This window comes from Macrobrachium nipponense, chromosome 13, assembly GCF_015104395.2.
Source record: "Macrobrachium nipponense isolate FS-2020 chromosome 13, ASM1510439v2, whole genome shotgun sequence".
NCBI classification, from domain to species: domain Eukaryota; kingdom Metazoa; phylum Arthropoda; class Malacostraca; order Decapoda; family Palaemonidae; genus Macrobrachium; species Macrobrachium nipponense.
In genome coordinates, this window is record NC_087206.1 from 19,762,978 (window position 1) to 19,780,477 (window position 17,500).

Consider the following 17,500-nt stretch of genomic DNA (forward strand, 5'->3'; position numbering starts at 1 on the left):
GTAGTGAACGTAATGCAATTTCCATGTATCATCTCTTTAGGTAGTGAAAGTAATGTATGTTCTATGTACCACTTGTGCCTATTTAGGTTGTGAAAATAATGTATATACTCTGTTTATACTATGTGCCTATTTAGGTAGTGAATGTAATGTAAGTCCTATACAGACCATTCCGCCTATTTAGCTAGTGAAGGCAATATAATATGAGAAGTCTTATAACACCTTTTAAGATCTTACTGGTAGCCATTAATAGGTATGTAATCGAAATCACGTTTGTTCGTATTTGATTAACAGCCCCTAAATAAATGTGTCTGGTTACAATTTTGACTCATCGTGACAGAACATTGATTATCTGTGGCAAAGTTTGGCGCCATGATGTCATACGATGCTAACCTGACAACCTTGCATATTTAAACAGTCAATAAATAATTCCTGTGCTTAAGTGTAAACATGGTTCATCTAAAGACACATCATCAATGAATGTTTCATATTTCTAATGTAAACATGGTTCATTAATATTTCCCGTGGCTAATTTAGAAATAGTTAATCAATATTTTCTGCGATTGATTTAAAACATAGTTCATTAATATTTTCTGCATCTGATTTAAACAGGTTATACAATATATCCTATGTCTCATTTGAAAATGGCTACTTTGAACATGGTTCATCATTATTTCCTGTGATTAATTTGAACATGGTTCATCAATATTTCCTGTGGCTAATTTTGAAATAGTTCATCAACATTTCCTGTGGTTAATTTAAATACAGCTCACTAATATTCCCTACGTCTAATTTGAAGAGGTTATACAGCATATCCTATGTCTAATTTAAAAATGGTTCATCAATATTTCCTGTGATTAATTTGAACATTTGTTCATCAATATTTCCTGTGGCTAATTTGAAAATAGTTCATCACTAATTCCTGCGTTGAATGTAAACATGGTAATACAATATTTTCTTTGTCGAGCTCAATCATGGATATATAATATTTCCAGTGTATGATTTAGAAATAATTAATCAGTATTTCCTGTGTCTAATTTAAACCCTGCCTCCAATATAAACACTGTTCATCAATACTTCCATGTGGCTAATTTAATTAAACATGGTTCATCAATATTTGCTCTGGCTAATTCAAACATGTTTCACTCATAGTTTCTGTGGTTCAAGTGCAATTCTCTTCAAGCGGGACCATAACAGGAGGAGTTTTGTGTTTTTAAAGATATGATGTAAAAGGCGCATATGTTCATGAACTGTTCCCATCGAAACTGTAACTCACCTGATTATATAAACATTGCAGAGGACGTAAGCATTATCATTTAGGAAGCAAGTAAAACAAAAGTATATAGTATTCATGAGTTAAATTCCGCTGCATCAAATATACTGAATGATATTTCATGTGTTCGAGGACGTTGTAATGTAGCCTAAAGGGAAAGTATTACCGATAACATACCGTTGGATATGAGAGAGAGAGAGAGAGAGAAGAGAGAGAGAGAGAGAGAGAGAGAGAGAGAGAGAGAGAGAGGCTGGGTGTGCATAAAATTATGATTTTTTTCTACTTTGTTCAATTTACTCTCTAATTTCATAACGTGCAGTAAATAACATTAAAGATTTTTTACATATATATATATAATAATATATATATATATATATATCACATACATATCTATATATATATATATATAAAATAAATAATTTATATAATATTTATTAATAATATATATATATATATATTCATATATATATATATATGATATATATATATATATATATATATATACTTTTATATTTATATATTTATATAAATAATATATATGATATATATATATTATATATATATAGAATATTAATATTTATATATTATATAATATAATATTATAATATTAATTATTAATATTATTAATATATATATATATATATATATATATATATAAACCAAACCAGCCCATGCTCATACCTTTCTCTCGATGTTCTCGTATATAATCGACTTGTATCTTCTCTCATTCATACACACGGGTGATATGTTTTGTTTGCTTTTTTTATTGTTATTATGAAGGGAATTATAAAAAGTGCAGGAAGACAAGTTCCTCTTTAAGCTTGTAAGAACTCGCAGCCTCTTCTTCTTTTTCTTCTTCTTCTTCTTACGTATCCTGATTTTGCCTTCGCATCCTCAAGCTGCGTCGCTTTCCTTTTCTAACAGTGGTTTTCTTCTTCTTCAGTGGTTACATTTCTGGAGGAAAAAATGACAAGATAAATTTGACGTCATTCTATTTAAAAAAAGACATTTCCAAGAGAGCAGGAGTTCAATTTAAAGCTTTTTGAATGGAAAAATTTTGAACGAAAATGATTATACTTAGTAACCCAGTTCCTTACAGAAAATATTTGAGCGTTGCTAAAATGTATATAAATGAATCGCTTGGAAAATTACTAGTTTCAGACAACAGTATATTTTTGCGTAAAATAAATTTCACTTATCTGTACTTAAACTGTATTGGAAATAGGCATTTCGCTGTCATTAGATTAAACGTGGGGAATGAATATATCTTTATGCAGAAAAATAAAGTATTGTGATTATCCAAAATGAGTTATTTTACATAAGCATGTGCTAATCAAATGCTATATAAAAATTCCAATTATGGAAATTTTTGCCTAATTTTATTCAAACAAAATCTTGAAAATACTATCTAAATTTGTTTCATTTGAATTAAATCTATGGAAATTACTCTTTACTGGATGTGTGTTGATCACATTATGGCGAAATGAATTTTACCTACTCAAATTACTCCAACCGACGAAGTTGCTTCTTTGATTTTAACAAAAAGTATATTAACAACATATTTCATTAAAATGCCTCTCTTTAAAAGTAACATTATGTATAATGAAGTCATCTCCGTTTAAATTCCACTACTAAAATGTTTCTTTGGTTTTAACAAAAAGTATATCAACAACATATTTCATTAAAACATCTGTTTTTTAAAGTAACATTATGTATAAAAACAGTGAACTAAAGTCAATTTAAATTAAATTTCTGAGAATACCGTTTTGTTCTATTCAGTTACCTACAGGAAGCATATAAAACCACAATTTTTTATTAGAATTAGCTTCTACGAGAGCTTCTGGAGGTAATTTACTTGAGCTAAAAAAGTTTGGGAGACAAAACAAAATTAAAATTATGAGTGGATGCCAGGGGAAAATATCATTTCAAATCTATGCTAGCTCTAGAGGCGCAACACGCCACTACAGGATGGGAAAAACAGCAGATCCTTGTAAAACAACGAAACGTGTGAAATGCTGACTTGCTCGCAGCTTGAAATATCATCAAAATAAAATTGTTTCATCTTTACAGTGAGTGTCATGAATTTGTTTAATTCGAACAAAGTGAACTTTTGCATACATCAGAGCTTACATTTATCATACGGACATTCTGTTCGTTATGAGAGTTATATGAAAAAGTTTAATAAATTTTCCGATGGGAGAATAAAAGGTTATGGAAGGAACGAAAGACAATTTTTAAAAAGATTAATAATAGCTTTCCAACTGAACTGGGAAATATGGTCACAAAAGCGAATGGATAAAATAATATTAAAAAATGTAGCTTTGATGAGTATATATGAAAAAGGATTCTGTAGAGGGGATATAAAATATGACTAATACAAAATGTACCACGTCCAGTAAAAAAAAAAAAGAATACAGAGCATTCTCCTGAAAAAAATAAGAAACAATACAACTTCTTGAATGGCTACCTACGAGAGAAACACCACCTTTCGGTCTTGAAAGCATACAAGACCAAGAGCGTGATGATGATGAGCAGCACCAGGAGGACGATGACGGCGCCGATGATGGTGGACATGAGCAGCGCCTCCGCCGAAGGGGGAACGCGCTGCAGGAGGGGTTTGTGGACATCTCCTGCTGGACGAGAGGGGAGAAGGGCGTCAGGGAATGGGAGGGCAGAGGTCACAAATGACTCCTTGTTTACTTGAGATGAAGTCTAATATTTTTCTCGAGTTGTTCAGTATGGTAACATAATTCTTTTTTTGAATTATTTTTAAAGGCTCTTTATGAAAAACAGCATGACTCCATTAAAGAACTCCTAATAAATAAAAAGATGGTTCAGTATGTAAAAATAACTGCTAAAATTTATCGAAAGGCTAATTGTGAAAAAAGCCCATAATCTCTTAAAGTGTTCCTAATAAAAAAAAAATAAATAAATAAATATATGAATTCTTGAAAGGTTCGCCTTCGATAAACTGCTGGAAATTCTTGAAATGTTCACTATCCATAAGCTACTGTATATTTTTAGATTCTATCGAAAAGATCACTTTGTAAAGATTGCAGGAATTTTTATGAAAAAATAAAAAACTAGTAATTTCTTGAAATTCATAAAATACAAAGGCTGTTGTAATTTTTGAAACGTTAAAAAAGACATTATCTTATGAAAAATGCTGGTATTTTTTGGAATGGCTCATTATACTCGTAAACACATCTACAATTTCTTAAAATTTCATAAGATGCTTCCTATACGAAACTGCCGGAATTTCTTAAAAATTTTAATATGAAACAAAAATGTAGATTTCTTGAAATTGTCAATATAAAACAACTTTGGAAATCTGTTGGAAGATTCATTGTAAAAATGCTGGAATTTCTTGACTGGCTCATTGCGTAAAATGCTAGAACTGTTTAAGAGGTTCAAGAAACTTGAATGGCTTGAAAAGTTTAATGCAGAAGAACCAATTAATTTTTGTTTATGTTTTACAGTAATAAATGCTGGAAATTCCGGAAGAATCAAGGAAATTCTGCTAAAATTTCTGAAAATTTTATCATGATTAGCTGCTGAAATATTTTGTAATGTTTATTATAAACATCCTGCGGCAATTTTTAAGAGCTGAAGCCAATTAAGGAAGTAGAAATAATTTTTTACAATAATAATAATAATATATTGGAAGGAGACCCTCTTTCAAAACAAGTCTTATTGAAAGATGATGATGATAATAATAATAATAATAATAATAATAATAATAATAATAATAATAATAATAATAATAATAATAATAATAATAATAAACTAAGGCGAAGGACAGATTCAACCCATATTCCTCTTTTGATCGTGAACTCATTTACATATGGAACTCCCGTAATTTAACTTATGGGGTCATTCCAAACTCTTTCCTTCTATATGACTCTTAATTGCTTCTTAATGCTTTACTCTCATATCGGACACATCGCTTAGGTATAATTTAATTGTCATGCTATGTATCATTTCCTTTTAGTATTACAGATTGTACAACGCTAAAGTAGTCTTGATTTTGTATACAATATCAGTCTATTTGATCTACCAATCTTATTCATTCTACCCATATCTTTGACTTACCATTTTTCAGTCCTACTACATTCCAACTTATAGAGACCTGTACTGCACATCATTATTCTTAAATATTTGAAAGATCATCCTCGATAATCCTTTCTCCATTTGCCTATTTTTCATCCTTTTCGTGCATACCATAGCCTCTTTACTCCCGTTTTTCTTTGATTTATTTACAGTTCCATCTCTCTTGATATGTGATATGTTATGCATAGCATCATCTGCATACTCTAAGTCTGTCAATTTTCTATCGTTACTCCAATCTCAACCTTCTTTTCCATCTCCATAACTTTTCTTTTTGTCATTGCAAATTCTATGGCGAGGCAAATAGTTTAAATGAAATAACATTCCCTCACAGATCCCCAATATTTACTGGAAATTCATTTGACAAGACCATATCAGTATCAATTTTCACATACTTACTCATGGATAATATTCATCAGCTTTACAAAAGCATTTAACTGAATACCATAGTGACGCAAAACCTTCCATAATATTGGGATCTATGTACGATTTTAAATACCTTCCTGAAAAAAATAAACAAATAAATGATAATAATAATAATATAATAATAATTTATAATAATAATAATATAATAATAATAATAATAATAATAATAATAATAATAATATAATAATAAATAATAATAATAATAATAATAATATGAAATGAAAGCCAACGCAGAGCAAGAATCACGAGAAAATTAATAAAAATCAAAAGCCACTCTAAAATTTAAAAACAATAATAATAACAAAAAGTAATTAGAATAATAGTAACCTTGGAATTAAAGCCAACGTACAGTAAGTATTATAAAAGAAAATAATAAAAAAACAATCAAGATGAAAAATAAAATGGGCGATAACAAAGTAAACAAATAAAAAAACTTAAAAACTATTGATATACAGAATTAAGATAAATAGAAATGGAAATAACATAAAAGTGATCTCTCCCTCAGAACCGAAGCCAATTAAGGCCATCGAAATAAAATCAATCCCACGAAGACCATTTGTAACGGTGACTAATCCAACTTGTCGAGGGATGTTTGCCCATTACGGTAATCGCTGATCCTTAAAAACACGGAGATCCATAATAATGGATAAAGATCGGTCTGATCCAATTAAAGCTTACCGTGACAAATTGGACTGCAATGAGAGAGAGAGAGCGAGAGAGATTCTAAGGCTTGTTGCAATTAACTCAACAGAATAAAGCATGAGAGAGAGAGAAATACTAAAGAGAGATAGTCTAGGCTTTGTTTGCGAGTAACTCCAAAACTGGATAAAAGAAAATAATGAGAGAGAGAGAGTAGGAGAGAATACCTTTTGAAAACATTGATGTTAAATAATTTTATGATGATTAGAGAGAGAGAGAGAGAGAGAGAGAGAGAGAGAGAGTCCAGTTCGTTTCAAATCACTCAACAATAGGATAGAAGTATTGAGAATAACTTTGAAAACATTGGTGGTATATAAAATGATAATAGTAAAGAGAGAGAGAGAGAGAGAGATCACTCAACAATAGGATAGAAGTATTGAGAATAACTTTGAAAACATTGATGTTATATAAAATGATAATGAGAGAGAGAGAGAGAGAGAGAGAGAGAGAGAGAGAGAGAGAGAGAGAGAGAGAGTCTAGCTTGTTGCAAGTAACTCAACAATAGGATAGAAGTATTGAGAATAACTTTGGAAACACTGATGTATTATAAAATGATAATAATAGAGAGAGAGAGAGAGAGAGAGAGAGAGAGAGAGAGAGAGAGAGAGAGAGAGAGAGAGAGTGAGAGAGAGAGAGAGAGAGTCAGGTGAGTCTAACTTGTTGAAAGAAATTAACTTTAAACAATATGGAGCTAGAAGTAACTTGAGAATAACTTTGGAAACACTGATGGTATATAAAATGATAATGAGACGAGGAGAGAGAGAGAGAGAGAGAGAGAGAGAGAGAGAGAGAGAGAGAGCGTGTACCTCGTTTCAAATCACTCAACAATAGGATAGAAGTATTGAGAATAACTTTGAAAACATTGATGGTATATAAAATGATAACGGTAGAATTATGAGTATCAACAAAGAATGTAATAATAATAATATGTCCCTTTCCTCGACAATAATAATAATAATAATAATAATAATAATAATAATAATAATAATAATAATAATAATATTAAAAAAGAACCAACAACGTGTACAATATTAAAAAAAAGAAAATCTTTGATGTGCCGCTAGATCCGGAATCATTTTAATATAGCACACTCCCCGCCACCCGCCCCCCACAAAAAAAATAATGGAAATTCATTAATAACGTTTTGATATTTTTCTCGATGGGCAAGCAAACATTCAGATCAATAGACTCTCCCAAAATTCTTTGCAGCTTTGCTACTACTACTACTACTACTAACTATACTACTACTACTACTACTACTACTACTACTAATAATAATAATAATAATCATAATAATGATAATAATAATAATAATAATGATAATAATGATAACATGAGTCACTAAAATATTTAAGAAATCCACAAAGGTGTAGCTGTAAACATATATTAAAATTATAAATAAAACTTAGAGTTTTCGAACTTTCAGGTTCATTAAATCTCTCGTTTTTTTTATGCATATCTAATACATATTTACATTTACGCAATTGTGGATTTCGTCACCAATAATAATAATAATAATAATCATAGGAGCACTAGGCACGATCCCAAGATCCCTGAAAAGGAATCTAGAAAAACTAGAGACTGAAGTAGCTTCAGGACTCATGCAGAAGAGTGTGATTCTAGAAAGGCGCACACAGTAAGAAAAGTGATGGCCTCCTAAGGAGGCAGGATGCAACCCGGACCCCCACACTATAAATACCACCCAGTCGGATTGGAGGACTGTGATAGAGCAAAAAAAAAAAAAAAAAAAAAAATAATAATAATTTTTAGAGCACTAGGAAACCGTAAAATTCCTCATTGACAAAGTGATCGTCCCTAAAAAAAATCATCCTTTCCAAAAATGCGTAAAGACCAACATTTTATATTTTTACATGAATCCTGTTAACGGGCAAACCGCCCTGAAAGCACAACCTTTAATCGGAGATGCTGAAACAGTCCAGTATTTCAAAGGACCAGATGTAACCGTGGGTATCATAAAGTATTAAATGCTATTATAACCTAACGTAACTTGAGAATTCTTAGCTAACTGGGGGCCTTACCCCCCCTGCCTGTAGCATTTATTAGTCTAGCCACAATATACAGAGGAGAAACGTTCTTCAGCAGACTCCAATATTAGTTTCAAGACTTTTATGGGCTGCTCTATGTGCAAGAGCCCGTGCTGGCATAAGGTCAGCTTAATCTAAAACAACAACATTTTCAAGAAAACAGTATTGGTGGAACATTTTAATGGTGCAATCGATAATACTTTTGATTCATTATTAAAGAAAGAACGAGAGAGAAAAAAAACAGTTACTGGACGATTGACTGATTTGACTGATCTATGAAATTTAGGCCGTAAGGCTAAGCAATGGGGCGCTTACGGCTAATCATTGTTGAAGTCAGTAAAGAGAGGGAGTTGGAGTAATTCGGCAGGAAGAAAAAGAGGTCCAGAAATGAAAGGAGCTGAAGTAGAATGATCGAAAGCTGGAACTGGAAATGACCCACAGTTGCATAAAGAAATAACGGTTGGAGAGGCTGAACAGCAAAACTGAAGAAAGGAAGCGGGTATAGAGGTAAAGTTAAAGGATAAAAAGCTGATGCAGCTAGAAGCCGAAAGGGCGCTTCTGACACCCTTTAGTGTTGCCTACAGTGGCCATGTGAGGTGCACAAAGGCACTAAGTTTCCACTCACCGTACTCCCCCTAAATACACCACCCACCTACATAAAAAAAAAAAAAAACCTTGTCGAATCTGCTCTTACCATTAACGAAGAGGCTGACGGTGTAGCTGTCGGCTCCTTTGGAGTTCTCTACGTAGAGTTGGTAGTCTCGGGCGTCTGAGTGATCGACACTCTGCACCCACAGCCTCGCCGTGTAGCAGTCCTCTCGTGAGTCCTTTTGCGAAAGGAGAAGTAAAATGTCACATTCAATGGCTAATAAAAGAGAGTTTTTGAATCTTTGGAAAGATATTAGGTGTCTGGTGTGATTTCGAACAGGATATAACGAGTCCTGTCCAGTCTTATTACAGTGTGTGATTTTGTCTTTTTTGTTTTGTTTTAATAACAATGCAACAAAAGTAAAAAAAAAAAAAAAAAAAAAAAAAAAAAAAAAAAAAAAAAAAAAAAAACAAAAAAACCTGTTCAATGAAATTGTTTAATAAAAATAGCTTTTGAAGCTTGGAAAAGATATCTGTCTAATATGATTGGAAAGATGTTACAACGAGCACCGTATAAAATCCAGCGCATCAAAAGTTTTCTTTAATAATATCAGAAGATGGATTGAGAGTAAATATCTTATCTTGTTTTCAATGCAGAGGCTAATAGGGCAAGTAATCTTATGTCTTAAGGAGCCCCAGACGCGCTTTAAGCGAGGAAAAGTTTGAAAGTAATAAGATAGCTCTACCGTTCACAAAGGCTATTGCAAAATAGAACTTCCAAGAATAAGACAGACATCTTACTTGTACAAACAACTTACCAAGAAAATTTAATGTTTCTTAATAACTGCTAAAGGTGGAATTATGAACTATCTTACTTAAAAAAAAAAAATATTGTATTATGGAGCCCGATCTCTTTCACTGGATGATAATTTTGTTAAAAGCAAATTGCCAACGTAAAAAGTGAAATGTCTCACTTTATAACTTCTGAAAATTATATTATGATTTAATGCTTTAGCAAGATTAACATCTTTCTCGATGGTCTTAAAGTGAAAACAATGATTTTAAGACGGTTTTGTATAAACATTCAAACATTCAAAACGGGATGATAAAGTAGTTTGGATACACCAAGATGTTTATACACACAGACACACACACACACACACACACACACACACACACACACACACACACACACATATATATATATATGTATATATATATATATATATATATATATATATATATATATATATATATTTATACGCAGCCATGAAGTCCAGTTGAAGTATAGTAAATTTTTTCCACAAAAGAAAAGAGATCAAAAGAATATTAAGTCAAAAGAAGCACAACAAACAAAGGCAAAAAATAGCACATAAAGTGTTTGAAAGACCCAATTAATACAAAATGACTTCAAAGAGAATATAGATTAGTGGGAGAGCAGAAAGAGGGAGAGAGAGAGAGAGAGATGAAGAATATTCAGATTTTGAGAGAGAGAGAGAGAGAGAGAGAGAGAGAGAGAGAGAGAGAGAGAGAGGAGAGAGAGAAGTAAAAAAATAAGAAAGAAAACGAAAGAATAAAAAATAAAAAACAAAACTGGTTTCGGTTTCTTCTTTCGTAAAGAAAAGCATATCGATCCTTTTCAGTATGTCACAAAAAGGCTGGATATTAAAGGAACTTTGAATAAAAACGAATTATTATCATAAGAAACATAAGTTTTTTTTTTTTACAGTTGAAGGATTGATTTGCAACCAAATGGAAACAGAACCAAGTTATTAGTTAACAGAGGAACTATCGATACAAATACACATTAGGTTAAGGCTTTCGTTGTAAAAGTAAGTATATGATCGGTTATTAATGGATTATTTGACGAGGAAAATCATAATTTTCTTATACGGAGACATAAAAGTAAACGTTTGATTATAAGAATAAGGAAATACAGAAACTAGATGCTGATTAAATGACTAAATACTTCCTTTTTAACTTACTCTATAAGCTAATAATGTTTATAATTAGATAATACTGCAAGATAAAAAAGAAATATTTATTTATTTAACCAGCTTTTATAGTTCCTGCATTTTTGCATTATGCTAATCAAACGTTTACTTTTACGTCGCCGTTTAATATGGAAATTATGATTTCCTTGTTAAATAATCCATTAATAACTGATCATACACTTACTTTTACAACGAAAGCATTAACCTAATGTTTATTTGTATCGAGAGTTCCTTTGTTAACTGATAGTTCCTTTGTTAATTGTATAATATTACAATTTTATGATTTTCTTCGTTCAATAACTCCTTTAGTAATTAATCATACGCTTACTCCTACCATAATCTGTGTGTCACTATTGGCTATTTCTTCACGAACATAAACAGATAAACTACACGAAAATATTGAGGGAAATGATTTGTTGTCCCTACGCGAAAATACGGTGCCGTTTATCAAAAGGAAAATGGAAGGTTCCTCCCCGATAAAATATTGTGGGAGATAAGGGTTATGAGGACAAGGAATGAGTCACGTCCTCGCAATAAAAGGGCTAAAGGCAGCTAAGAAATGTTGGCCGAATTAAAAAAAAAAAGAAAATAAAAAAAAAAACTTGAGATTCAGGAAGCGAGCTTAGTGCACCGGGACTTGAATGGAAAGTGCTGTGTTTACTGCTGGATTCGACGTATTTCAGTGTTTGTAGGTACCCTCTTCTCTTTCCTTCCTTTCTCTCTGTCTCTCTGTCTCTCTGTCTCTGTCTCTGTCTCTCTCTCTCTCTCACACACACACACATATATGTATAGTATAGTATAGTATAGAATATATATATATATATATATATATATATATATATATATATATATATATATATATATTATACACACACATATATATACATATACATATATGCAAATTCCCTTAACCATCCTTAACCATAACATTTAAGAGACACAGCTAAATCCTTGTATATGTTCAAACCAACATCCGACGCCTTAGAGCAGCATCCCACCCGCCCACCTACCTGGGCTATGTTTTCGGCAATATATCTTCCCCTGCCATTGCCGGCGTCAAGAGTTAAGGATCCCCATTCCCATGTGGTCCTGGAAGGCTGAGGATCCGAGCAGAATACTACCTGGATGACGGCGTCGTCTCCTTGGGCCACCTCGATGTTCCTGTTGACCGTGTAGCGAAGGACGTGGGGGGCTCCTGATGGGGAGAGGGAATTTTGGAGGCAATGTTGATGATAAAGGAAGCGATCATTGTAAATTCAATCCTGATGATAATCTTAAAGAAAATAATGTTATTAATGATAAAGGAAGGGATATTGATAATTATAAAGTTAATAGTAGTGAAGTGGTTGGTATTGCTTGTATATAACTGGTAGCCTACAGAAGTGAGTATTCATTATTCTAAAATTGGTTCCCCCGAAATATTTATGGTAGATTTTTTCATTTATAAAAGTCATATCTGTTCATTTTCAGGAAGTAATGAAGATGTTTATAAAGAGAAGTAATGATGATAATCATAAAGGATATAATTATTAAGACTGCAAAGAAAATGATGGTAATTATAAAGAAATAATGATTTTTATAAAGGGAATAATGATGATGATTAAATAAATGATATAATAATATTATATATATATATATATATATATATATATATATATATATATATATATATATATATATATATATATGTATATATATATATATATATATATATATATATATATATATATATATATATATATATATTAAAAGCTTCCACAGAAAGCAGAAATACTAGACATGAACATGATTACTTAACTAGCCAAGCACGATGAAATCCGGACAAGTAAAATATACCGTAAATTCATATTCTGAAATCGCTCTCCTCTGCTCTCACAGGTTTTTTCCCCCTTAAATCCCGTCTCCGAAATACGGTATAAATCTCATCCCCGCAGGGGAAAACATATGTTTTCCCCTTCAAAACTTCTCTCTAGTTTTCATTTCGTTTTCGTTTTGTCCAAAGACTAACTGTTGACAGATATTTATGGGGTATGTGTATGCACGTAGACATACATGCATACGAGCGCAAACACCCCTTTATGTATACCTACAGAAAGGTCTTTTATCCGTTTTTAAACGTATGGGCGTAAATATGATTTCATTTTCCGCTTTTGATTTCATTTCTCGTAGGATTATTGTATTGACTAAAGTTTCCCTTTTTTTTAATGCTTACATGATCGAGAACAAAGTGGATTTTCCAAGTTTAATCTTTATGGCCCTACATTCTAAAATGAAGAAAATTAGATTAGTTCTAATTTTGGAGCAAAATATTAGCAATATTAACTACATTTTCGAAGATATACCTATTCCTCTTTGGAAGGGGTATCGACCAGAAGGATACACGTCTCCCTGTTATCAGCAAGTCTTAAGGGGTGAGGTTGCTAACCCCACGTCCATTTTCTTAACCCCAACAGGAGCTGATACCTATCTACAGCTGGGTGTTCTCATGGGTAGTATGTCGGGAGTGATCAACCGACCTAGCAAACGTGACCTGAATGCTGCACTCCTCGTCAACTACACTCACTTGGACTTAATCCTTAGTCCACAAAGTGGGTGGTGAGGTCACCATACCCCAATACCATAACTTTTAGAACTGACTGTACATAAATACATTTATACATACATACATACATACACAAACTCAAAATCCTATCTTGACGTACGAATATATTTGACACTGACGGTATCCTTCTTATGTTTTCATATAAAATTCATAATACATATATACATACAAGAATGTAATGGAAGTTATGCACATATGCACATGGCTACAAAATTATCATATATATATATATATATATATATATATATATATATATACAAATGTGTTGTATATATATATATATATATATATATCTATATATATATATATATATATATATATATATATATATATATATATATATATATATATATATATATATATATTATATATTTATATATATATATATATATATATATATATATATATATATATATATATATATATATATATAATGAAATTAACGACAAGCCTTTCAGTGTATTTCCTACCATCATGAAATATCCTACGCTCTCACGGAAATATTAATACTTCAGCGCAGCGCAAAATGCGAGAGAGAGAGAGAGAGAGAGAGAGAAGAGAGAGAGAGAGAGAGAGAGAGAGAGTGATTTTGGCGAATGCCTCTACAAAGCCGTAACTCTTGGCGAATCGGTTTACGCCCACCCCAATATATGTTCGGCGTTATCAAATAACTCTTCCATTTCCCCGGTTTAAAGGCGGAGGGGGGAGGGGGAGAGGTAGGAGGAAGGAGGAGGAGGGGGAGAGTTGTTGCTTCTGCTGCTGGGGTTCTCCGGCAGTTTGGGACTGAGATATTGCATCTCCTAATGTGTGTGCGCGTGTGTGTTTTTTTTTCTCTGTCTCTCTCTGTCTCTCTCTCTCCGGGTTTTCTCGGATATTGCATCTTCTGATATCGTGTGTTTTTTTTTTCCTTGCGAGTTTTCTTAGATATTGCATCTTCTAATGCGGCGTGTGTTTTTCCTCTCTTCGAGTTTTCTTGGGTATTGAATATCTTGATGATGTGTGTATGTGTTTTTCTCATGGTTTTCTTGGAAATTGCGTCTACTGATGCCGTGTTTGTGTGCGTTTTTTTCTTATCTTCAGGTTTTCTTAGATATTGCATCTCCTAATATCGTGAGTGCGTTTTTTCCTATATCTTTTTTTTCGAGTTTTCTTTGATATTGTATCTTCTAATGTTGCGTCCTTGAATGTCTGCTTTTTCCTGTTTTTGAGTTTTCTCGCATTTTTGTTTTGTTTTTGCATTTTCTTGGAGATTTCTTTAAATTATCTTGCTGACGTTGGCAGCGTAATTTTAGATATTTTTATTTCTTTACTTTATCTCAGGCGTCTTGGCTTTTTTTTTTCTTTTTTTAAACCTGTGAGGTAATTTCAGAGGTTTTCATTGGCTGAGTTCCTAAGGCAATTCCAAACTTTTTTTATTCTATTAATTCAGGAAGTCATCTTCCCGAACTATCCAGAGTGTGAAGTGAAGATATAATCTCAAAGTTTATATTCAGTTAATTCAGGATCCGGTCTCAAACTTCTTTTATTATATTACTTCAGGAGGCTGTCACCAAACTTTCGTTTTTTCTCTTTGATTTTGACGCTTGTGGTAATCGAATGAAAAACAAAAGTGAATATATTATTTGGTGATCAAATAGACATTCCAAGATACTTAAAATCACGCACACACACACACCCAAATATATATATATATATATATATATATATATATATATATATATATATATATATATATATATATATATATACACATACATATATATATATAAACCAAATGCAACGAAGTAGTGGTTGCTATTCCATTCGACACAGGTTCTTTATTATAGTAGATTCACATCACCCGCGCATCTGATGTCTAGGCCAGTCCCTTACGACGCTCCTGATTGGCTATGAATAAGCCAGTGACAGGGCTGGAACTTTCAAGTCTCTCTCGAGCGTTCACATAAACAGGATGTATGTTTCACCTCTCCTGAGGGATGTTTTGAAAGACGTATCCCTCAGGAGAGGTGGAACATACATCCTGCCGTGTGATTGGCTTATCAACAGCCAATCAAGAGCGTCGTAAGGGACTCGTCTAGGTATCAGATGCACGGGTGATCTGAATTTACTACAGCAGTCTGCTTGAAAAGGACCGTGTGTCGAAAGGCCTGGCAACCAATCCGTTCTTTCACTTTTCCTTCATGGCACTTGTCTTTACTTATAAATTCATCACGTTCCATGTCTTCTTGAATCAGGTATATATATATAGATATAGATATATATATATAGTATATATATATATATATATATATATATATATATATATAAATTGCAGACTAAATCTATTTTGAAATAACGCTTTACCCAGTCTTCCTTGCAATTATATCCGTTCGTCATTTTTAAATCGTTTGCCCTTTACCGAGAGGAAATTAAAAGCATCCCAGCTTAAAGTTTTCAGAGATTGGTGCAGACATTTTTGATAAAAAAAAAACAAAAAAAAACAGAATGTCAATTTTCAGTTAAGCTCCCCTGGCTAGGGAACCAAGCCATGTAATTTGCGCTTTTTCCACTCCTCCTCTCGTCATTAATTTTCTCCTTATGTTTCATTATTTATTTTTTTTCACTTCTGCATCAACGTGATCCAGCTGTTCTGCGTAATATGGGGTCTTCCCTCTGAGTGTCTTGTGTTTTTTCTCAAGGGATTATTATATTTTCAGCAATGGTTCAAGTTGAGCAGTGTCTTTGAGCTCGGCTTCTTGCCCATCTTTTCGAATAAATAAATGAATGAATGAATAAATAAGAAAATAAATAAATGAATAAATAAGCAAATAAATAAATGGATATATGAATACGTTAATGAATACATAAGTGAATGTATGAATAAGTTAAAAAATGAATATGTAAATATATGCATAAGTTAATAAATAAATTAAAGAGTAAATACATAAGTAGATAAAAGAATAAATAAGTAAATAATAATAGATATATTAATAAATGAATAAAGATTCTGGAAGAGCAGTCTCTTTGACCAGGGCTTCTTGTCCCTTTTTCAAATAAATAAAATAAGAAAATAAATAAATTTATCAATAAAAAATAAGTAAATGCATTGATAAAGTAAATAAATATATAAAATAAGTTAATAAACATATCTATTAATAATGTTTTAAATGAATAACTCAATGAACAAATCTATAAATAATTCAACAAATAAATAATACATACATAAATAAAAGAGAGTTGATAAAGGGCTTATGAAGTCCAAACAGCCTACCCAAAAGCAGTGATGTAGCAACAAAAGAACGTAAACAACGAGAACCCTCCTCAGCAGCAAAGGAAATGATTATGCACAATATACTCGTACAAAGTTGCAATGACGTTTTCACTTGAAGTTTGACCTCTTCGTATGACATTGACCTTCGAAACTAACCCCACTCTACACAGGTTAATTATTGGAATAAGCATTGTATGACCTTGAACTTTGGCAATCTGACCCAATTCCGCACATCAGCTTAATTAGTGAAGCAAGGACCAAGTAAGTATAAAGACCCAGTCTCATATGATACAGAAATTGTGACAAATATTAGAAGCAAAAATAAACCCTTTGATTAACCAACAATTTCAGTATTGTAAAAAAAATAACCCTTTTATTAACTAACAAATTCAGTGTTAGAAATAAAATCAACCCTTTGACTAACTAACAAATTCAGTATTAGAAATAAAATCAACCCTTTAACTTACTAACAACTTCAGTATTAGAAATAAAATCAACCCTTTGGCTAACCAACAACTT

General features: G+C 32.0%; 1 protein-coding gene across 1 annotated transcript in view; it reads right to left on the reverse strand.

Annotated features, from left to right (window-relative positions):
• The window catches only part of LOC135225434 (matrix-remodeling-associated protein 5-like), a 131,854-nt gene that overhangs the window by 628 nt on the left and 113,726 nt on the right, over positions 1–17,500 (reverse strand). The window contains 4 exon segments of the mRNA XM_064264759.1: positions 1,952–2,224; positions 3,738–3,903; positions 9,242–9,374; positions 12,140–12,324. Of these exon segments, the coding sequence (XP_064120829.1) occupies positions 2,188–2,224; positions 3,738–3,903; positions 9,242–9,374; positions 12,140–12,324 (521 nt within the window). The 3' untranslated portion in view covers positions 1,952–2,187.